Source organism: Mobula birostris, chromosome 11, assembly GCF_030028105.1.
Source record: "Mobula birostris isolate sMobBir1 chromosome 11, sMobBir1.hap1, whole genome shotgun sequence".
In the NCBI taxonomy this organism is placed as follows: Eukaryota; Metazoa; Chordata; class Chondrichthyes; order Myliobatiformes; family Myliobatidae; genus Mobula; species Mobula birostris.
The window spans coordinates 55138916-55162434 of record NC_092380.1 but is presented as its reverse complement, the minus strand read 5'-3'; the positions used below and the strand labels follow the sequence as shown (position 1 = coordinate 55162434).

Below are 23519 nucleotides of genomic sequence, written 5' to 3'. Positions count from 1 at the left end.
TATATCATTCTGTATTATTTTATATACTTGATATTCTATCAGGAAAAACCAATGTGCCTTGGAACTTTTGCAGTTTAAGTTATGAATGTAGCCACTTGGCTCATCATACATTTCTTGACTTTTTGTTGAAGTTATCCATTACTAATCCCAATACTCTTCTTTGTCTTCATACCTTGATACTTCCTTTGTTTCAAATATTTAACCACTTCACTTTCAAAAGATTATCTTTGTCTCTCTTCAGTCAAACTTTGTAGCAGATAAACATTTTCTCCTTTCCTTAATGACCACTTCCTGATCAAAAGAACTATTCCACTTTTTATTGTCCTTTTGAGGATAATATGAATCTTCCCCTGTTCTTTATCACTGCATATGCTTTTGGTATCCGAAGTGTGTCATTGTTTCTCATTGTTGATGTTGTCCTGGCTAATCTATGCCATGAATTGCTTATAGTCCTTGAGTCCTTTCTAGAGTAGGTCTTCCTATAGTCTCCTCTACATTGGTGAGACCTATCGTAATTGGGAAACCACTTTGTCAGGCAGCAGCGCACCATCTCTCACAAGTGGGACTTACTGGTGGCCAAACATTTTAATTTCAATTCCCATTCCCATGCTGACGTGTCAGCCCATGGCCTTCTCTTGAGCCAAGATGAGGCCACCCTCAGGGTGGAGGAGCAACAGGGATTATATTCCGTCTGGGTAGCTTCCAACCTGATGGTATGAATATCAGATTCTCCATTCTGTGAACAAAACTACCCCCCCCCCCACTTCCTCTATTCCCTACTCTGACCCTTTACTTCTTCACCTCCTTTCCTTCTCTTTCTCCTATTGCCCAGTCTCCTCTCCTATCAGACTCTTTGTTCTCTGGCTGTTGACCTTTCCCACCCACCTGGCTTCACCTATCACCTTCTAGCTAGCCTGTTTCCCTTCCTCCTACCTTTTAACTTTTCCCCTTCTTTCTCAGCTGTGAAGAAAGGACTTGATGGAAGAAGGGACCAATAGAAATCAGATACTCTATTGCCATCACCTGAGAACAGGTCATCATCTGTGTGACCTGCACACTGGCAGGTGTCATAGAAAGCTATCATTTTGGATACCACATGGGACAGCCTTCCAAAACCATGACATGCACAACTGTTCTTCAAATGTAATCTAACCTAGGGTTCATAGCATGTACAACACAGAAAATTACCATTCAGCACATCATATACTAATCCCATTTCCCAACAATTGGTATGTAGCCTTCTATCCCTTGGAATTCAAGTGCTCATCCAGATGCTTTTTAAATGTTGTTTCGAGTTCCTATTACCTTCACCTTTTGGTCCCCTAATCTGAGGAAAGACATCCTTGCCATAGAGGGAGTACAAAGAAGGTTCACCAGATTGATTCCTGGCATGGCAGGGCTTTCATATGATGAAAGACTGGATGAACTAGGCTTATACTCGTTGGAATTTAGAAGATTGAGGGGGGATCTGATTGAAACATATAAAATCCTAAAGGGATTGGATAGGCTAGATGCAGGAGGATTGTTCCCGATGTTGGGGAAGTCCAGAACGAGGGGTCACAGTTTGAGGATAAAGGGGAAGCCTTTTAGGACCGAGATTAGGAAAAACTTCTTCACACAGAGAGTGGTGAATCTGTGGAATTCTCTGCCACAGGAAACAGTTGAGGCCAGTTCATTGGCTATATTTAAGAGGGAGTTAGATATGGCCCTTGTGGCTAAAGGGATCAGGGGGTATGGAGGGAAGGCTGGTACAGGGTTCTGAGTTGGATGATCAGCTATGATCATACTGAATGGCGGTGCAGGCTCGAAGGGCCGAATGGCCTACTCCTGCACCTATTTTCTATGTTTCTATGTTTACCTCCTCAGGCAGTCCATGTCAGAATGCAACAACCTCTTGATGAAAAAAAAACTCTTCCCCAGGTCCCTCTAAACTTTCTATTCCTCACCTTAAGCGTATGGCTGTGAGAAATGTTTCTTTCTATTTACCCTGTCTTTTCATCTCATAATCTGTACACCTCAATTAAATCTTCTTTGGTCTCCTCTGCCCTAATAAATATAAAGCCCACTATCTCATCTCTCCTCATAACAAATCTTCATATAAATTCATCATTATGATTCATACCTCATATGATTTTATTTTTAAATCTCTGAAAATTATGCCTTATTTTTATTAATGTAACTGCCTACAACCCACTTACTAAGAATTATGTTCTCTTACTTTTTGTTTGTTTTATCTCATTCTAACTTCTTATTATCAGATTACTCTCGATATTTATTATCCAACATTTGTGTTAATGTTGCATCTGCCAGCTCTTCTTTCCTGTTGCAATTTGCTTTCTTTTCACATAAAATCTTTTGAAATTATCTTTCTGTAATTGGCAAATATCCAATCTATGGAGCATCAACAAATTTTGCAGTTATGCTTTTGATGCCCAATTCTAAATCATCTACATATGATCGGTGAAAATATGAATCCAGTTTGTCCAACAACCCATTGTTACTCAGTTTATCTTCCCTTGTCTTTGTCCACAAGTATAGAACATTAATTCCTCCCCAGTTCTATTTAGATTTCTACAGGACTTGTGATGAGAGTGTCCTCTCTCTTCTTTCCAACCATTCAGAGGTCAAGAGTATACATGACTGGGCTCATTCAGCCTTGAGTTTGGGTAATCTTGTCACCAGTTCCTCTAACCACAACCTTTTCTAGAACACCTACATTCTCACGCTCCCACCATCACTAAAGAATGATGTAAAATCTTTATATTTATCTCTGTTATGCTTTTATCCTCCACTGTTGTACTCTCTCTCTAACCTTCAATGGTCCTCACACTCTTTAAAGATGCTTTTACTATCATTTATAAGACCATAATGCTTTTGCTGTTTGCTCATATTATCTGTTGCTCATTTCATGCTCAGATAGCAAAGGACATTCATAAATATATTCTTTTTAAACAAATTTATTATGTTTTACAGCCTGAAGCCTCATATTTATGCTACAAACCCCTGGTTTACTAGGTAGCTAATGTATATCAGGAAGACGGTACAGGAACCTCAGACTTGACCCATTACGTTCAGAAACAGTTATTACCCCTCAACCATCAGGCATTTGTACCAGAGGGTATAATATAATTTCACTCGCTCCATCACTGAATTGCTCCCACAAGCTATGGACTCACTTTCAAGGACTTTTTATCTCATGTTTTCAATATTTATTTATTATTATTATTTCTTTTCTTTTTTCTTTTACATCTGTCTGTCCTGTTGGGTGCAATCTTTCAATGACTCTACTATATTTCTTGGATTTACTAAGTATGTCCGCAAGAAAGCAAATCTTAGGGTTGTATATGGTGACATATCTGTACATTGACAATAAATTTACATTGAACTGGATAAAACATCTGTTTTGTTAACCTCTCATCCATGTACCTACCCATAAGTCTTTGGGATGTGGGAGGAAATGGGAATACCTGGAAGAAACCCACATTGTTACAGGTGAAGCACACAGACATTATGAGAAACATAGAGCAATACAACATGGATACAGGCCCTTTGGCCCAAGTAGTCCATGCTGACCCGGCTTGTCTCAATTTCCTGTGTTTGGCCCATATACCTGTAAGCCCCATCTATTCACGTATCTTAGTGATACTATTGTACCTGTCTCAACCGTTAACCTCAGGCAGGCCATTACATATTTTCCCCACCCACTCTGTGAACTAAGATTCTCTCAGGACCCTTGTAAATCATTCGCCTCTTATCCTAAGCCTTTGCCCTTTGGGTTTAGAGTCCCCTAACCTGGGGAAAATATTGTTACCATCCATCTTATTTATACCTATCATTATTGTAAATACTTCTATCTCTGTTTTTTCCCCTTATTTTCCTAAATTCCAAGGAATAAAGACCTTGCCTGGTCAACCTCTACCTAAAACCAAAAGGTTAGAGTTGAGTTTGTTCTCAAGTACGCTACACCACAGAAACAGGCCCTTCAACCCATCTAGTCTGTGCTGATGTTTTTTCTCTTAGTCCCGTCTAACTGCACCAGGACCATAGCCCTCCATTCCCCTCTCATCCATGCACCTATCCAAACTGCATTTAAATGCTGCAATTGAACCTGTACCCACAACTTACACTGGCTGTTCGTTCCACACTCACACTACCCTCTGAGTGAAAAATTTCTGACTCCAATTTACCTGGGCGTGACACTGGATAGGACGCTCTCATTTGCCACCCTCATCTAAAAACCCTGAGGGAAAGTTGGCTCTCGCAATTCTCTCTTGAAAAAATTAGCAGGCACGAAATGGGGAGCTAATGCTCACACACTTAGATCAACTGCCCTAGCACTCTGCTATGCACCTGCAGAATACTGTGCACCTGTGTGGGGCAGATCAACCCATGCGACGAAAATAAACCCGTTGCTTAACGAAGCCTGCCGAATAACCAACGGGCACACTGTGCCCCACACCCACTAACATCATTTACAGACTTGCAGGCATTGCTCCCCCAGAGATCCGAAGACACATTACAACATAAAGTGTAAAAGGTAGACAGAACTCGGATCCACTGCACCCACTGCATCATCATTTGCCAGTTTCCAACCACCTAATACCGAGGAAAAGGTTTGCTATAGTGGAGGAATTACCACATGGAACATCCCCCCAAACATACAGGATTGACCTCTGGCAACAAACAGAAGCCAGAACCCCACCAAACAATACAATACAGTACAAGGCCCCACAGAAATGTTGCCAGATGGGGCACTGCTTGACAGACGGAAGTGGTGCACTCTCAACAGAGCGAGACCGAGAGTTTGTAGGCTGGGAGACAATATGGTGAAGTGAGGTTTAAAGACCAGCGAATCCTGTGAGTGTGGCGAAAGGGTGCAGAACATTGAACACATTCTGTGCAACTGCCCACTCTCACTTAATTTAGCTGACACTGACCTGGTCAACATCAACCAAACAACACTAGAGTGGCTGGCTGTCTGGTGTGACAAGCTATGATGAGCTCGTTCCACACTCACACTACCCTCTGAGTGAAGAATTTCCTTCTCAGGAAACCCTAATCCTGTGACGCCCACTATTCTAGTCTTCCCCAACCTCAGGGGAAAAGGCCTGCATATATTACCTATCTATGTCACTAATCTATAAAGATTAAAGATAGAGATCAGCTTTATTCATCACATGTACATTGAAACACACAGTGAAATGTGTCATTTGCAGTCCAAGGATGTGCAGAGGCAACCTGCTAGTGTCACCATGCTATCTGTGCCAACATAGCCTGCCCACAACTTTCTAACCCTTACTGGCACCTCTCTGGGATGTGAGAGGAAATCAGAGCACTCGAAGGAAGACTGCAGAGTCTTGGGGAGACCGTAGAAACTCATTGTGGGAGTTGAACCCCAACTGCAGGCACTCTACAACATTAACACCAATTTATACTCCTGTGTCGAATCTACGCCGTAGGTACGGCGTAGCCGCGTACCCTACACTGTAGTCTGATTCGCATCTCCCCAAAAATGTAACCACGCGCGGCGGCGATGCAGAGTGCAACAACTGTGATTAGTCCGCTTGGTAGCATCGCATTTCCGGTTGCTTCTTCTTGTCAAATTGTCAAATCTAACTGCCGACATCCGAAAATATTTGAAATGCATTTCCTCGTACATGTCTCTCAGTGGCCGAACAATAACAGAAAATTCACCCTCCTTCTGCCTCAATCCGTTGAATGGCCGTACACACCATCTCCTCTGATGTTTTCTCTCTTTTCTGCATTGCAGTAATTTCAATAAAATTAACTCTTGTTCAGCAGTTATTAGCTCCAACTCCAACATGATGTGCTCAGTTTCAGTCACCATTGTTTGAAGTACACAAAGAAACTCAACGTGAAGAAGCTCAACACAGTGGCATAGAAACCCCACCACCAACTAGCATTTTGGCAATGAATTGCAGAGCGACACAGACACACCAACTCACAAGTATAAATGCTCACAATGGTGTAGAGCCTACGCAGAAGTATAAATCAGCCTTTACACTAACCACTACACTGCTGTGCCATCTTCTCTTGTTCTCCTACATTTCAGTCCTAATCGGTTCAACATTTCCCTATAACTCAGTTTCTCATTGCATCAACATCACTGTAAATTTTTCTTTGCACTCTTTCAAGCTTCTTGATATCTTTCCTGTAGATGGTTGACCAGAACTGTGTACAATTCTCCAAAGTCAGCCTCATCAGCATCTTTCACAACTTATACATAGCTTCCCAACACTTGTGTCCCTACCCTAATGCTCTGATTTATGAAGCCAATATGCTGAAAGCACTCTTTATAATCCTATCTACTTGTGATGCCATTTTCAAGGAATTATTCATCTGTATTCCCAGATTTCTTTGTTCTATCACACACCTCAATGCCCTATGGTTCACTGTGCAAGTCCGATCTCACTTTTAACATAGAACATAGAACAGTACGGCACAGTACAGGCCCTTCGGCCTGCAATGCCTCCCATATATCCCACCACCTTAAGTTCCTCCAGCTACCTGTCTAGTAGTCTCTTAAATTTCATGAGTGTATCTGCCTCCACCACTGACTCAGGCAGTGCATTCCACTCACCAACCACTCTCTGAGTAAAAAACCTTCCTCTAATATCCCCCTTGAACTTCCCACCCCTTACCTTAAAGCCATGTCCTCTTGTATTGAACAGTGGTGCCCTGGGGAAGAGGTGCTGGCTATCCACTCTATCTATTCCTCTTATTATCTTGTACACCTCTATCATGTCTCCTCTCAAAGAGTAAAGCCTTAGATCTGATCATAATCCATACTCCCCAAACCAGGCAGCATCCTGGTAAGTCTCCTCTGTACCCTTTCCAATGCTTCCACATCCTTCCTATAGTGAGGCGACCAGAACTGGACACAGTACTCCAAGTGTGGCCTCACCAGAGTTTATAGAGCTGCATCATTACCCTGCGACTCTTAAACTCTATCCCTCGAGTTATGAAAGCTTACACTCCATAAGCTTCCTTAACTACCCTATCTACCTGTGAGGCAACTTTCAGGGATCTGTGGACATGTACCCCCAGATCCCTCTGCTCCTCCACACTTCCAAGTATCCTACCATTTACTCTGTACTCTGCCTTGGAGTTTGTCCTTCCAAAGTGTACCACCTCACACTTCTCTGGGTTGAACTCCATCTGCCACTTCTCAGCCCACTTCTGCATCCTATCAATGTCTCTCTGCAAGCTTCGACAATCCTCTACACTATCCACAAGACCACCAACCTTTGTGTTGTCTGCAAACTTGCCAACCCACCCTTCTACCCCCACATCCAGGTCATTAATAAAAATCATGAAAAGTAGAACTGATCCTTGTGGGACACCACTAGTCACAACCCTCCAATCTGAATGCACTCCCTCCACCATGACCTTTTGATTTCTGCAGGCAAGTCAATTCTGAATCCACCTGGCCAAACTTCCCTGGATCTCATGCCTTCTGACGTTCTGAATAAGCCTACCATGTTGGACCTTGTCAAATGCCTTACTAAAATCCATGTAGATCACATCCACTGCACTACCCTCATCTATATGCCTGGTCACCTCCTCAAAGAACTCTTATCAGGCTTGTTAGACACGATCTTCCCTTTACAAAGCCATGCTGACTGTCCCTGAACAGACCATGATTCTCTAACTGCCCATAGAACCTATCTCTAAGAATCTTTTCCAACAGCTTTCCCACCACAGATGTAAGGCTCACTGATCTATAATTACCTGGACTATCCCTACTACCTTTTTTGAACAAGGGGACAACGTTCGCCTCCCTCCAATCCTCCAGTACCGTTCCCGTGGACAACAAGGACATAAAGATCCTAGCCAGAGGCTCAGCAATCTCTTCCTTCGCCTTGTGGAGCAGCCTGGGGAATTTTCCATCAGGCCCCGGGGACTTACCCGTCCTAATGTATTTTAATAACGCCAACACCTCCTCTCCCTTAATATCAACATGCTCCAGAACATCAACCTCACTCATATTGTCCTCACCATCATCAAGTTCCCTCTCATTGGTGAATAACGAAGAGAAGTATTCATCGAGGACCTCGCTCACTTCCAAGGCCTCCAAGCACATCTTTCCACCTTTATCTCTAATCGGTCCTATCTTCAGTCCTATCATCCTTTTGTTCTTCACATAATTGAAGAATGGCTTGGGGTTTTCCTTTACCTTACTCGCCAAGGCCTTCTCGTGCCCCCTTCTTGCTCTCCTCAGCCCCTTCTTAAACTCCTTTCCTGCTACCCTATATTCCTCAATAGACACATCTGATCCTTGATTCCTAAACCTCATGTATGCTGCTTTCTTCCACCTGACAAGATTTTCCACCTCACTTATCACCCATGGTGCCTTCACCCTACCATTCTTTATCTTCCTCACCGGGACAAATTTCTCCCTATTTGTCTGCATTAAATTCCATCTGCCATTTTTCAGCCCATTTTTTCACAGCTGGTCAAGATCATCCTTCCTTGCTGTCCATTACACTCTCAATCTTGATGTCATCCACAAATTTGCTGATCTAGTTAACGATTTTATCCTCTAAATCTTTAATATAGATGAAAAACAGCAATGACCCAGTGCCATCATTTTGGAAGATCTCTACTGCTTTTTAATTAAAAGATCCACCTTGATACTATATGAGAAAAAGAAGAAAGAGAGAGAGAGAGAGAAAGAGGAAGGGAATAGAGTTGTCAGAGCAAAACTTTAAAGCAATAGAATGAACTTGATAAATCAAAGTAGATATGCCTTCCTAATTTCAACACAAATAATGTGGGCCGCTCAGCAAAGACTGGCATTAATTCTCATCCCCAAATGCCCCTGAAAAGTTGATTGGGAACCCCTAGTAAGTTGCTGCACCACTTGAGTGAAGATAGAGCTGGGTTCAAGAATAATAAACCATTTGGCTTAGAAAAATATTGAGAAATTTCAATCATCTTAGAACAATACAGCATAGGATTTCTGCAATGCCAAAATCCTAAAAATTGAAACCTGGTAAGTATGTTTACTTTGATCTATCAACTTTATTCTGCCTCTCTCTCTCTGTGGTATAAACTATGTGTGCATTGAATCTTGGAAATAACAGCCCCGACTACAACAATTCAGCCAGTTTTGTCCATGGTGATTGCCTACTGTACTTGTCTCTGTAGCACTTTATAGTTAAAGTTAATTTATTTTATTTTTTAATGTTTTTTCTCACTCTCTAATGATTATTTTGACTGCAGATCTCATTAGTTTAAAATCATTCTTTACCTGAATATTAATTCATATTATTATACTTTATCACTGAGTGAATGTGCTGCTGTTAATTCATTGAAATAATTATTTGATTCCTTAAGGCATCCTTATATTTAGCAATGTTTTGTGTTCTATTCCTCAACCTACCCCGAATCTCCTTCATCTTTTATTGCTCCAATAATTTTAACCCTTGGATCACCATGTTAAATCAACCCTGCCTCTTATTTGGTGGCTCTGAGTATATCCATTATATACAATTTGACACATTATATCAACATCCAATGGAAGGGCTACTGTATGATTTGAAGAGAAATCTCACAGGAAACATCAACAATCTACTGTGAAATGATGCTTGTGGATTGTGGTCATGCAAATGTTTATCAATAACATCTTACCATCTTTCGATTGGGAATTATTTTAAACGCACTAAAAGTGTAAGTAACATTCCCCTTGGTGCAGTTTTTAACAGCTGCTTATGACACCTATGCAAGCTTTTATCCCATCTTTCACTCCACTGATGTTTAAAGCACTTCCCCTTTCCTCTGTGGGGCTAGTAACATGAAGCCTTGTTTAAGCCTGTAGCACAGCAAAGGGCTTTATTTGGTGATAAGACCCCCCCCCCAACTATAGTGTGGGCTTTCTCACTTTCTCCTGCAGTGAATCAGTGCAATGCCGTAATGGGACACCTGGTTGCACTTAAATTGGAAACCAAGGATGTGCATTGGTGAATTATTGATATAGCTGTGTTATCTTTGAAGAGAGGACATCTGTGCAGTGGTAACAGTCAGTGGCTCTGCCTCCAGGTCTGAAAGCTGAAGCTTTTGCTTCACATCACTATCGTGCTGTCGTGCGACTTCACATTTCTAATCCTTTCTGCTTTTGTTCTGGCACATGCTCCCCAGCTGTGCTCCACTTCATTGTTCTCCTAATCATTGCTTCAGTAAGAAGAGAGAGTGGGGAAAAATCTTTAACAGGGCTTTTACCTGAGTGAACTTGTTAAGTATCTGATTTCAAACAAAGAAATGTCTCTTTTACTTCTTTGTGGAATGAGAGCTGTACAACTTAGATGCTATTAACTTGTGCCCTCATACGTTTATGATTGTGCCAATCCCATCCCACCCCACCAGCCAGCAATCCCTCCAACCCCCTTGCTTCCCCACCCTCTTTGCAATTAACTCCTGAGGCAAGGTTCCCATTAGGTACCCCTGACTCAGATGCTAGTTTTTTATTCAGAGGCAGCTGTTTATAGAATAAATGACACTTTCAATGACCATCAAATGCTTCGTTTTTCTGTTGCTGCCAGACACTTGTTCTCAATAAAGTCACTTCAAAAAAAAGGTTCAGGAATAAAAACACTTTAGAGTTCACATACACTGTCCTTTGAAAAATATGTATATGGTATCCTTATCTTTTTAAAGGTTAGCTTCTTTGCTGTTATTCCAGTTTTGAACACCACATTTTAGAAGAGTGCGAAGACATTAAAGTTCAAAATTCATTTATTATCAAAGCATGTGTATATTTTATAACCTTTAGATTCAAATCCTAACAGGCAGCCATGAAACAAAAAACCCAAAGGAATCCATAAAAAAAGACCGTCCAACATCCAATGTGCAGTGAGAGAAAAAAAACACAAATCATGCAAACAATAACTGCAAGCAAGTAGCGTTCCTGTCTGGTCCACAAAGAGAGTCCGAGACCCATGGTTCAGTGTAGTGATGAGCAGCGAGCTGTCCCTCGTCCCGGGCCCCGACACCCTAACCGTTTGAATCTGGCCCTGCACCTAAATCAACATCCAAGCATCAGGTTCAACTGCTCTGGTACACTCTGGGGCCAGGCTCGCTCGCCCCCCCCCCAACCCCCACCTCAGTTCAGACTGTAGCCAGTGTATGGAAGATTTTTTTTTAAATTTCAAAATATACTTTATTCAAAAATAAAATTATGTACAATAAACCATTCAATGACTGTCAATCCTTTACAAATGTTTCCATTATGGTCTATACATTTCCACACCTTTAGCCACCTACGTGGCACTCCGTTGGTTCACCTTAACACATCATTGTTGAGGGGTATACTCGCCGCCACCTGACTCCTCCCACTCCCGCGGGAGAAGAACCCTAAACCGTGGTCCCTCCCCACCGGGCCCTTGCGGTGGCTGCACCGAGTTTCAGTGCGTCCCTCAGCACGTACTCCTGCAGCTGAGAACGTGCCAGTCGGCAGCATTCTCCCACAGACATCTCCATGTGCTGGTAGATCAAGTACTGGGCCAACCAAAGAGTGTCAGCAGCACCGGATGTTGGTCTCCGTGTGCGTCCCTGGGAACAGCCTGTAGATCAGAGAGTCCTCTGTTACGCAGCTGCTGGGGATGAAACGTGACACTTGCCCGTCCATCCTCCTCCACACCCTCTCTGCGAACTGACAGTGTGCAAAGAGGTGGGTCACAGACTCCTCCTCACTTCAGTCCTCCCGTGGACAGCGCGGTGTGGAGATGACGTTCCGGGCACACAGGAGGGATCTGACTGGGAGGGCCCCTCTCACCGCCAGTCAGGAGAGGTCCAAGTTCCCAAGTTCCAAGTGTATGGAAGATTTACAACAGTGGATAAGGCGCTTCGGTTACCAAGAGTGTGGGGCAAACAAAATTACTCTCTTCACAGCATCGGAAATTTAGGCATGATTTGTCTGTGGATAGACTGTTTTCACAGTTAGAGGAGGGAGTCATGGTGTAACATAGGTTTGTCAGAAATATCAGAAGCATGTTTTTTATGGAGCAGGATGTGATCTTGAATGAGATAATGGTGGAAGTGAGTTTAACAGCAGTTTTCAAAATGGAATTTGGTTTATAATTAAACAGAAAATAATGGCCAGGCTGCAGTGAATTAGCTGGGCATAGGAGTAAATGATCCCGCATCAGTTTCCAAAGAACTGGTGAGCGGATATTGGACAAAATGGCTTTGTTCTATCTTGTGAACTTTTAGAACTCTAGAATGGGAATTTTAATCTCAAAAATTAAACAATAAGTATAAATGAATAGAAACTCCTGAAGCAGAAACAAAACCACTGATGCACTTTAACTTAAGCAGAACAGGAGAGAGATAACCAGACAATTGAAAGGGGGAGTGTTGTCGTATTTAAATGTTTTAGGGAGATGGCCTGTATCAGATTCTTTCATTCAACTTTGGAGCTCTGTGATCATTAAAGTATACAAATTGTCCAGGCATGCTTTGAATGCGATGTGTTAGTGAATTCAGAAACCTAATGGCCTGAGGGAAGAAGCTGTTTCCCACCCTGTCTTTTTGCTTCGGAGTCTCCTGCCTGATGTTAGCAAGTCAAAGAGGATGCTGGATGGATGGGTGGGGTCCTTGATAATACCAAGGACCCTGCATAAGCAGAGCTGTGGTATGAGGTGATGCCGAGATCTGCCACAAGTAAGACATGAGGTCTTTTCCTCGACTGCTTGTGAACTTTGAGAAGCAAACCAACTAATCTTCATAGCTATTGGGCCCCTTTCCCCTGTCTAAAACCTTTCCATTGCCCTCCATGGCCAGCAATTTTCTCCATATTGCTTGAACTTTCTGCTCCTTCTCAATTCCTCTGGCCACTCCATCCATGTCTCCTTTAGGCCTGTTCATTCTAAGTCCTCTCACTGATATCATGATCAACAATCAGTCCTTCCCCAACAGTCAGGAACCTTCCACCTTTCCCACCCATCCAGAAACATATCACCCTTCCCACCTACCTGAGATGTACCATCCTGCACAATGTCCCAGAAACGTGTGAGTCTCTCGTCTCAGCTGACCGTGAATGGGAACCTGTGAACTTTCAAAAATGATAATCCAGTCTACTTGCCATTTTTTTCCAGGCCTGTTGAAGGTCTAATCTTCCTGATTTCCTGCATCTTTGTTCTATCTGTTTCCCACCTCTGCGTTCCCACCCTTCCCACGCAATACTGTGATCATGATCTCCTTTAACCTAGATTTTGATCTTTTATCAGATTCATTAGTTTTTTTTCTATTAGAGTGACTATCTTATGGTGTATTGATTGTGATACTTCTGAAGGAGTGTAATAGCCATATTTCCCCAAGTATGAGGAATGTAATATCTCTATGTGGACATTGGCATTTTGAATAGTTTAATCATTAGTCATTCCAGGTTGGCTGAATCACATTATCTAATTGCTGCAGCCCATTGTGCATCTCATTAAATATTCTGTATCATTAATTTTGATGGCATTGAATATTGGGCAGGGCATAAATGAGCAAAGCAATCCTTCGGCAAATAATTCAAACTGAATTAAGTACTCCACTTCTGTATTTTCTATTGCAGAATATTCCTTGAGAGTAACTTTAAAATTCACTGGCTGGTTTCTTCCTAATCAGGTAACTGTTACAACAATTGGATATGGAGATAAGGTCCCTCAGACCTGGATTGGCAGAACCATTGCTTCATGTTTCTCTGTATTTGCAATTTCCTTCTTCGCTCTTCCTGCGGTAAGTGTTTGCCTGAATTTAATCATCAGTTTATTGTTCTGGTTACCTGAAACATGAATTATCTTCTATCTGTGCATTCATTCCTGTCAAAGATAAAAAATAAATCGAGAAAGTTATGTTGCTTTGTTTGAATTGCACTAATTCTTGTTATCCAAGAGGAATAGGACATGGACTTCCCAACAATAGCAAAAATCTGGGTATCACCACGGGCCTCTCCTTTATAACCAGTACACCTGCCAAATAAACATACATATGCCCTGTAATAATTATTGCATTGACTTACATTGAAAACATTTAAGTGTTTAAATGCCAAAAAAGAAATGATGTTAGTGAGCAAACTACTCCATTGGAACTAACAAGCAATGATTAGTTTTGAAATCAGTTATGTTACAAAAATTATAACAAATGATCGGGAAACTAATTGTTATTTTTATATAGACAATAATTGGTTCCTCAATATATACAAATATATAGATATAATTGCTAGAAAAGCAATTATATCTTGATTGGATGCGACATCAAAGGTTACGTGGAGAAGGCCGGGGAGTGGGGCTGAGGAGGGGGGGAAAGGGTCAGGAGTCAGCCATGATTAAATGGTGGAGCAGGCTCGATTGGCCAATAGCCTAATTCTGCTCCTATGTCTTATGGTCCTCTGGTCGAAAAGAATCAAAATGGAGCTTGGGGTTTATGTCAGATCCATGGATACTGTAGCAAATCAGTGGATAATGAAGATTGAATGTAATGAAGTTTTCAGGACTATAAACATATCAAACTGAGCAATGGAAACACGAGGAAATCTGCAGATGCTGGAATTTCAAGCAACACACATAAAAGTTGCTGGTGAACGCAGCAGGCCAGTCAGCATCTCTAGGAAGAGGTACAGTTGATATTTTGGGCCGAGACCCTTCGTCAGGACTAAATGAAAGAAGAGCTAGTAAGAGATTTGAAAGTGGGAGGGGCCTGAGCAATGGGGCCACGAGAACTGGTCACCAGCATGAAGCGTTGTACTCACATTCAGCATTGCTTGATAAGTGCCTCCATGAAGAGGTGATGCATAGTCAGTAGGTGTCAAGGTAAAGAGATGGTATATGGACAATAGATGTATAAGTATTACAAACTCTGTTGCCTTGCCATCAAATGTATGTTTTGTCTGGCCCTGACAAGGACCATTCACATTCATAGTTGAGTGTGTACCTATTGCCAATTCTACTCCTGTTTCTATTTGTTATGATCTTATGGTACTTTCTGAAACTTGTGAGAGGGCAAGTCAGTTGAGATCTGAATCTGATCACTACTAATGCACAGCAGGCAAAGGCAGGTTGATTCTTGATAAGTGAAGGGTTAGAAGTTACAGGAGGTAGGAGATAGACTAGAATGCAAATAATCTGTGATCTTACCGAATGGTAGAACAGGCTCAAGAAGCATACCAATACTGTCTGTACCATATTTCAGCTACCACTCACACTCTTCTCTACACCTTTACTAATGTACTTCCATCTACCTCATCTCTGCCCTGCCCCTCCCAGCTCCCGTAAATTCAAAAACCATGTTGTCATGTGCCTATCTTTGTACAGAATCCCATTGAACTATAACCTTTATGTTTGCTGATGTGTACTGACTTCTGGTTAAGCGACATTCAAATTCCCAGCCTTGCTTGCAAGTCTCAGCATAAAGGCAAAGAGATATCTGGGAAGAGCTCAGGTACAAAGCGACTATCATGATGAAAGGTATATGGTGGGCAGATGTATAGAAAAACTAGATACAGTAACAAGTTTTAAAGAGGTAGAGAAGGAGATAAAATGTTGTGGGGCTGGGAAGGAGGGAGTTGAACTATTCAGATTTCTGAAGAGCCTTTCAACCCATGAACACTACCTTACTATTTTGCTCTGTTTTTGCACAATTTTTTAAATATATTCTTGTGGTAATTTAGTAATTTGCATGTGTTGCAATGTACTGCTGCTGTAAAACAACAGATTTCATGAAAGATTGTATGTCAGTGATAATAGACCTGTTTCTGATACTGATTAATCAGGGACAATGTCACAAATGCACTCAGAAGGAACTAAATAAAGGGCTCAACCACTTAGCCAATAGGGGTAGACCTAAGAAATAGGGACAGGAGTTATGAGCATCTGGAAAACCACAGCCTAATTGGGTACAGTCAGCATGGCTTTGCGTGGGGCAAGTTGTTTGTTACTAATTTATTTGAGTTTATGAGGAGGTGATGAAGATGATTCGAAGATAAAAGTATGGAATTTTTCCACATGGATTTTAGTAAGGTGCTTGGCGAGGTCCCTCATGGGAGGGTCATCCAGAAGATTAAGATGCATGGAATATACTATGAGTTGGCTGATTGGATTCAGAATTGAGTTGCCCATAGAAGAGAGAGGGTAGAGATCAGTGGGACTATTCTGGCTGGTGGTCTGTGACTATTTGAGTTATACAGTGATCCATACTGGGACCCCTGTTGTTTGTGATGTATATAAATGGCCTGGATGAAAATGTAGATAGGTGGATTCATAAGTTGCAGACAATACAAAGATTGGTGATGTGGTTGATAGCCTAGAAGACAACAAAACAATACAGGGGATATACATCAGCTGCAGATATGGGCAAAGAGATTTCAGATGGAGCTTATCCCGGCCAAATTTGAAGTGTTGCACTTTAGGAAATCAAATGTAAAGGGACAGTACACTGTTAATAACAAGAGCCTTGTCAATGTTGATGTGCAGAGTGAGACTGGTTTCCAAGTTCCTTCTCCCTGAAAGTGGCTACACAGATTGATAGGATGGTTAAGAAGGCATATGGCATGTTTGCCTTTATTAGTGGAGACACTGAGTTCACAAGTCAGGAAATGATGGTGCAGCTTTATAAAACTCTAGACAGGCTGCTTCTGGAGTATTGCATACAGTTCTAATCACCCCATTATCGGAAGGAAGTGGAGGCTCTGGAGAGAATGTGGAAGGGGCTTACCAGGATGCTGTCCAGATCAGAGGGCATGTGCTCTAAGGAGAAGGTGGACAAAATTAGACTTGTTTTCTCTGGAGCAGCAGAAGTTTGATAGGGGTTCATAAGATTAAGAGAGGCATAGATGGAGTAGGCCATAGTATCTTTTTCCCCGTGATGAAGTATCTAATACTGAAGAACACTGAGGCTATCTACAAGAAGAGTCAGAGCCGTTTCTATTTCCTGAGGAGACTGAGGTCCTTTAACATCTGCTGGATGATGCTGAGGATGTTCTACGAGTCTGTGGTGGCCAGTGTTATCATGTTTGCTGTTGTGTGCTGGGGCAGCAGGCTGAGTGTAGCAGACACCAACAGAATCAACAAATTCATTCATAAGACCAGTGATGTTGTGGGGATGGAACTGGACTCTCTGACGGTGGTGTCTGAAAAGAGGATGCTGTCCAAGTTGCATACCATCTTGGGCAATGTCTCCCATCCACTACATAATGTATTGGTTGGGCACAGGAGTACATTCAGCCAGAGACTCATTCCACCAAGATGCAACACAGAGCGTCATAGGAAGTCACTCCTGCCTGTGGCCGTCAAACTTCACAACTCCTCCCTTGGAGGATCAGACACCCTGAGCCAATAGGCTGGTCCTGGACTTATTTCTTGGCCTAATTCACATATTACTATGTAATTATTTATGGTTTTATTACTACTTAATTATTTATGGTGCAACTGTAACAAAAACCAATTTCCCCTGGGATCAATAAAGTATGACTATGGCTATGACTATAATACCAGAAGACATGCATTTAAGGTGGGAAGGAGTTAAGTTCAAAGGAGATGTGCAGGACATGTATTGGTGCCCGGAATGTGCTGCCAAAGGGGTCATGGTGGAAGCAAATATGACTGGAGGTTCTTAGTTAGGCACATGAATGTACAGGAAATGGATGGATATGGACATTGTAAAGGCAGAAAGAATCAACTTGGTTGGACATTTGATTACTAATTTAATTAGATTGGCATTACATTGTGGCAGAATTGCCTACTGGTTGTTGGTGGAGTAACAGTTTCTTGGAGCTGTTCCTATATTACTTACTTTGCTGATTCCAACCACTTTTGAAATCTTACTTTTAAACATAATATTGTAACCATGAGGAGTGCTAAAGCTACTAAAAACGAAGAGGACCCTCCCGCAACTTTGGACTCTATTATGGAGATGCTTCGGAAACATAAAGAAGAATTTTCTGAGGACTTCCAGCAGAAGTCCCAGCAACTAAGCGCTGAGATTAAACAAATTGATGTAAAATTGGATTCTATTCAAAAAATCTTAACTGAACATGATAAACGATTACAGGAAACGTTTTTTGGATGCAAAAATTGAAGACCTGCAAAAGCTTTGTGAAAATCAGTCAAAGTCTAATGAAGAATTAAGACAGAGGATTATTGACTTAGAAAACAGAAGTAGAAGAAACAATCTACGAATTCTGGGCATTACACTGGGGGTTGAAGGGTCCTGTGCTCTACTGTTCTATGTTGTATCAAAACAAAGATTTTGATAACTTGATAATGATATAATGTTTAACTAGAAGACCTCAGATGTAAAGTGGTCTCCAACCAATATATTTTTGCACTTCTTAGGCAGTGCCTCAGGATTGATGATGACTTGTTCTCTAGTAATTCAGTTGGTTCTCTCATGGTTCATGCTCTTCCACAGATGGGTGCAGGAGGTGTCTGATGGGTTGTGGGGTGGAGAGCTTGTGAGGTGATACACACCTTCTACTACCCACACAGGACTTAATGAACTTTTGGTCATCTATACTGTTGCAATCGCTCCTCCACTCAGAGCAATCATGGGCCAGAGATTTTGAGCAATTGAACAAATGTTGCATTTCTTCAAGGAAGCTTTGAGCACCCCATTCTGTATTTTTCTTCACCTGCCTGGTAATCTCTTCTCTAGACACATCTTGGAGCAAAGTGTGCCATTTGAGAGCTTGGTGTTAGGAAGTGAACAATGTCTCCGGCCATGTCAGTTGACTATAACTTGGACTGCAGTGCTGTGGATATTGTCCTGGGAGAGGATTCTGATGTTAGTTAATTTATCTTTCCTGTGAAGTTGAAGTATTTTATAAAGTCAAGCTTAGGGATAGGAGATGTCAGGGGTAAATTTTTTATGCAGAGAGTGGTCAGTGCATGGAATGGGCTGCTGATGGTGGTTGTGGAGGCAGATACGATAGGGTTCTTTAAGAGACACCTGCATAGGTACATAGAGCTTAGAAAAATAGAGGACTATGGGTAACCCTAGGTAATTCTTAAGGTAGGGACATGTTCGGTACAGCATTATGGCCTGAAGGGCCTGTATTGTGTTGTAGGTTTTCTATGTTTCTATGTTTCTATATTTTATTAGTGCCTTGAGATCCCTGCAGTAGGTAGTTCAGGTATTGAATACATAGAGGATGGCTGAAATCACTGCTGCCTGGTGGACAATGAGTTTAGTGCCTTGATCTTCAGATGAACCAAAGGCTGTGTTGGCACATTGAAGGCATTGTTGATGACTGATTTCACTGAGGGGTGATCCCTGAAGAAGTAGTCCTTCTTTTCTAGGGTCTAATTCTGAAACTAGTATTGTGTGGCAGTGTGGTGCAACATGAGAAGGTTGATGGACAATCATTGTATTGATAATGTTGAAGAGAAGGCCCATTCATTGATATGTTTCAGTGTTTCATTTGGCATTGTCTTGGAGCTCAGCCTCTGAGTGTGCGTAAATGCAAGTGTCATCTGCACACTTTGGCTCTAAAATGTTGTCACCTTACTTTCCCACTGGTTCTGAAGATTAGCTAATTTGTTGGAGGTGAAGCACAACATTGTGAGAGAGACATTGAGAGATGTTAGGGCAATGAATCCATCTTGTCTGACACCAGTTTTCATAGAAATTGGATCTGTTATGGATTTGATATTGATCTTTTGGCAAACCTTTGATTGCAGTGTTTTGAAGGTGATAGAGCAAATTAGGAAGTGGTCAGTCCAGTAATAATCAATTCCTTCACATTGCGAGTGATGCAAACATATTTACTATGAGGAGCAATGGTGTAAGCACTTCGATTGACTCTGGTATCACAGCTTTCTGTCATGCTGTACCATCCTACTATAACTACTATGGGTCAAATTTTTTTTTCTTTGCGTGTCGCACCAGACAGTCAGCCATTCTTGTCTGGTGCGTGGTGTCAGGATCGGTCTCCTTTTGGATTAACCAGGTCATGATATGAACGTTCCTGACTCGACCCTTTTTTTTTACAAGGCCGAGCGGCTAGCCCGACGCTCAACCTGACACGGATGGAAAACGCGCTTGGGGGGGTGGTCCGACTTGTATTCGAACTCGGGAACCTTCGCTCCAGAGTCCGGCGCTGATGCCTTTGCGCCACCAGCCAGCCACGATGGGTCAAATGATCAGATTGAACACCAAAAGAAAGGTGAAATAAATTCTGGAAACTTCCTCTATGACTCCATTTGGGTAATGACATTGGCCTTCATCCATGTTACTCTTTCATCTGTGATGACCTGGTCTTGCTAGAAAAAGGTTCAGATCTCATTTATAGGAATTCAGTGAGTCAAAAACACTTCCAGAGTCTGCATCGGTTTTTAGGATTCACTGAGTGCTTGGGATTGGCTGAACAGATGTTTTCCTTTGGCTCAGCTCTTCACTTCTTCACCCCAAATCTGCTCAAAGCTCATTACATTCTTTTGCCCAGAACACTTTTCGAGGCACAGCTCTATGAGCAACAGCTTGTTGTTTTTCCAGTCAAGGCAGCAGAGATGTCTTGGTGCAGTGTCCGGTTTATAAGTTCATTTAATGAACTAGGATAGTTATCTCATTGGAAATTCCGAGATTGTGAAGCCTACTACAACAAGAAGCAGTGAAGATGAAAAGTACTGATGCTCTTGACAAACAGATGATAAAAAAAGTAATTGAAGGTTAAGACAGGTGAAAAGATGTTTGCCTACAGCAAAACCTCAATATTGACCTGTTATTGATCCGTGCACTCCACAGCCTATCCCATTGCACCCATTCTAAATACTTCAATATTAAAACCTACACAAGCAATTTGATTTTCTTTTCTCTTCTGCCAACCAGGGGATTCTTGGTTCGGGTTTTGCTCTCAAAGTTCAACAAAAGCAGCGACAGAAGCATTTTAACCGTCAGATTCCAGCAGCCGCTTCTCTTATTCAGGTACATCATGGTCTATTAATCAATTTATGTACTGAATAGAATCTGATGCTTTAGCATTTGGGGAATTAAAAATGACTGAAGTTCTACTGTCTAAAAAAACCTACATTGATATAGCATTTAGCTTTTTGAGATCATTATAATCAGGTTATTTACCCATGAGATTTAATTTCCATCAGCAGATTTACTTTCTTTCTGGAAACTTTAGAAAATGTAATATATTTTACTTAAATATTGTTCTGATGTCCTACCAGCAGCTCTAATTCAAACATTGTGGTCTGTAGGATGATAAAAAAAAGTCAAGGCATTTTAATTTATTTTCTAAGAAGCTGCTCTATTGTCATCACGGTACACACAAGTGATTTGTGAGTACATTATGAACAACAACAGGAAATAAATCCCAAGTTATTTTGAGAGAATATAAATTTTATATTGTATTAATTTTGCCAGATATACCTTCTTAATGCATTTATGATCTGCTTTTTAATATTCTCCTATGATAGTCTGCCAGCACTTCCTCACACTGCCTGCAAACAAAGGGGAAGTTTGGTATGTGTGGCAGTAGAGTGTATTAATATGGGAAAAGAAGAAATAATTGTACCAGTAACAGGATGTCCAGCTATTTTCTCAAGCGATGTTTTTGTAGAATAATGCAACCAGCTAGGTGGTCCTGGAAGGTGGGCAAAGTACAATCAATTGCAGAGCTAGATCACAGTCATCCAGATGAAGAGAAAGGAAAGGGACCTTTTGGGGTGGTCGAGGGAAACCGTTCCCTAGTGTAACACCGAGCGAAAGATCCAAAGTGTGTGGTTCTTCTACTCCTTTGAAATTAGTCTTTGCTTTGATTGCACACCATTACCTTCACAACTTCTTTCCAGATCAGTTTTAGTTTCATCAATATAATGCAGTATTAAATTTAGGACTGTTATGAGGACATTTTTCATTTACTGAATGAAATAATAAATGGAGTAAACTAAGTAGTGTACTTGTAGTTGTATAAAACCCTGCAATCAAGGGTTAAATTGAAGTATCAATGGGAGGAATCTAGATATACTTGATGGTAGAAAATGAATTGATAAATCTTCCCCATACAGAATAATCTCATGAATATTTCAGTAGAGTCAGAAGAAAGAAATAAATAGTTCTGAAATTTAACAGCCATTTTCTAAAATTGAAACTGAACTGATCTGAATGATATTGGGAAGAGATTTGAACAAAAGTTAGCAGAATGAGCATTGTTGTTAGTGATGGTTCAAGACTGAGGATGGTCAGATTCAAACGGTTGAGCAAGGGACATATTGAGACAAGAGAAACAACTACTTCATGCAGTCTTACAAACAATTTGGAATTGGTAGTATTAAAGGTTGTGGAAACAGAGCCAAGTAGGGAAACTAAAAGGGAATTACTCAAGAGAAAGTTGAAATAACTTGCAGGGCTACAGGGTAGGAGTCGATTGTCTACAAAGATCCAGCCTGAATTTAACTAGCCAATGATTCATTTCTAAGCAGCAGCAGTTCTATTTTGAGCCTGCTTTCAACTGTGATTTATTTTCGATTGCTGATATGATGATAAAATTCACAAAGCTCATATTTTTGCTGGAGGTGGTAGACATTTTGAATTTGTTTACCAGGTTTGAGGAATAATGAAACACCAATGAGCTGATCTTCAGTTTTGAAAGCATTTGTGTCTCTGAGACTTAATCACAACATAATTGTGAAATAATTTGTTCTGAACATTGCAACAAATGAATTCAGTATGAAAACCAAACCTCTTTGTAAGGAAAAAATATAAGTGCAGAAAATCCTCAGGAGGTCAGGCAGTATCAGTGCAAAATGAACATTTCATGAATTTGCAACAGTTGTGCTCCTAGTTCAAAAGAAATACTTAGCTAGTTTAAAGTAGAGATTTTAAGCAGCTTTATTGATTTTGTTCCATTTAGACATCATGGAGGTGCTATGCAGCAGAAAACCATGAATCTGCAACATGGAAAATATATGTTCGGCAACCTAGCAAATTCTATGTTCCATCTCCAAGTCCAAAGACAAAGAAACCAGTGGTAATAACAATCTTCTGTTCTATTTCTTTACTTTGACACCCTCCTTCCAAACTCTTGCCTTCCTTTATCTACTGCTCTTAGTCCTTTTCCTATTTCTCTTTAGGGTGGTAAAGTGGCAAAGCTAGTAGAGAAGTTGTCTCAGAGCTTCAGTAACCCAGGTTCCGTCTTGTCTTCCGAAGTCATTTATGAAGAGTTTGCACATTTTCCTTGTAAACATGTGGGTTTCCTCTGGGTGCACCAGTTTCCTCCCACATTCCAAAGACATGAGGTTTGGTAGGTTAATTGACTACCGTAAATTGCCTCTAGTGTGTAGGTGAGTGGTAGAATCTGGAGGGAGTTCTTGGAAATTTGGGGTGAATGAAATGGAATTAGTATAGTAAATGTATGCTTGATGGACTTGAACTTGGTCGGGTGAAAAGTCTGTTATACAAACCTATAAGGCAAACCTTATCCAGACACGATAACTAATTTTGTTTCAGAAAAATGCTGTAAGTGTCATACCACCATATGCACACACACCTGATGTGACCTTACACACCCTTTC

General features: G+C 41.2%; 1 protein-coding gene across 5 annotated transcripts in view; it reads left to right on the top strand.

The window, feature by feature from the left end:
- Positions 1–23519, top strand: part of LOC140205086 (potassium voltage-gated channel subfamily KQT member 1) — an 851833-nt gene that overhangs the window by 255937 nt on the left and 572377 nt on the right. For all 5 annotated transcript variants that reach the window (XM_072272252.1, XM_072272253.1, XM_072272251.1 and 2 more), the window contains exons 8-10: positions 13633–13743; positions 20827–20922; positions 22859–22975. In XM_072272252.1, the coding sequence (XP_072128353.1) occupies positions 13633–13743; positions 20827–20922; positions 22859–22975 (324 nt within the window). The remainder of the gene's footprint in view (positions 1–13632; positions 13744–20826; positions 20923–22858; positions 22976–23519) is intronic.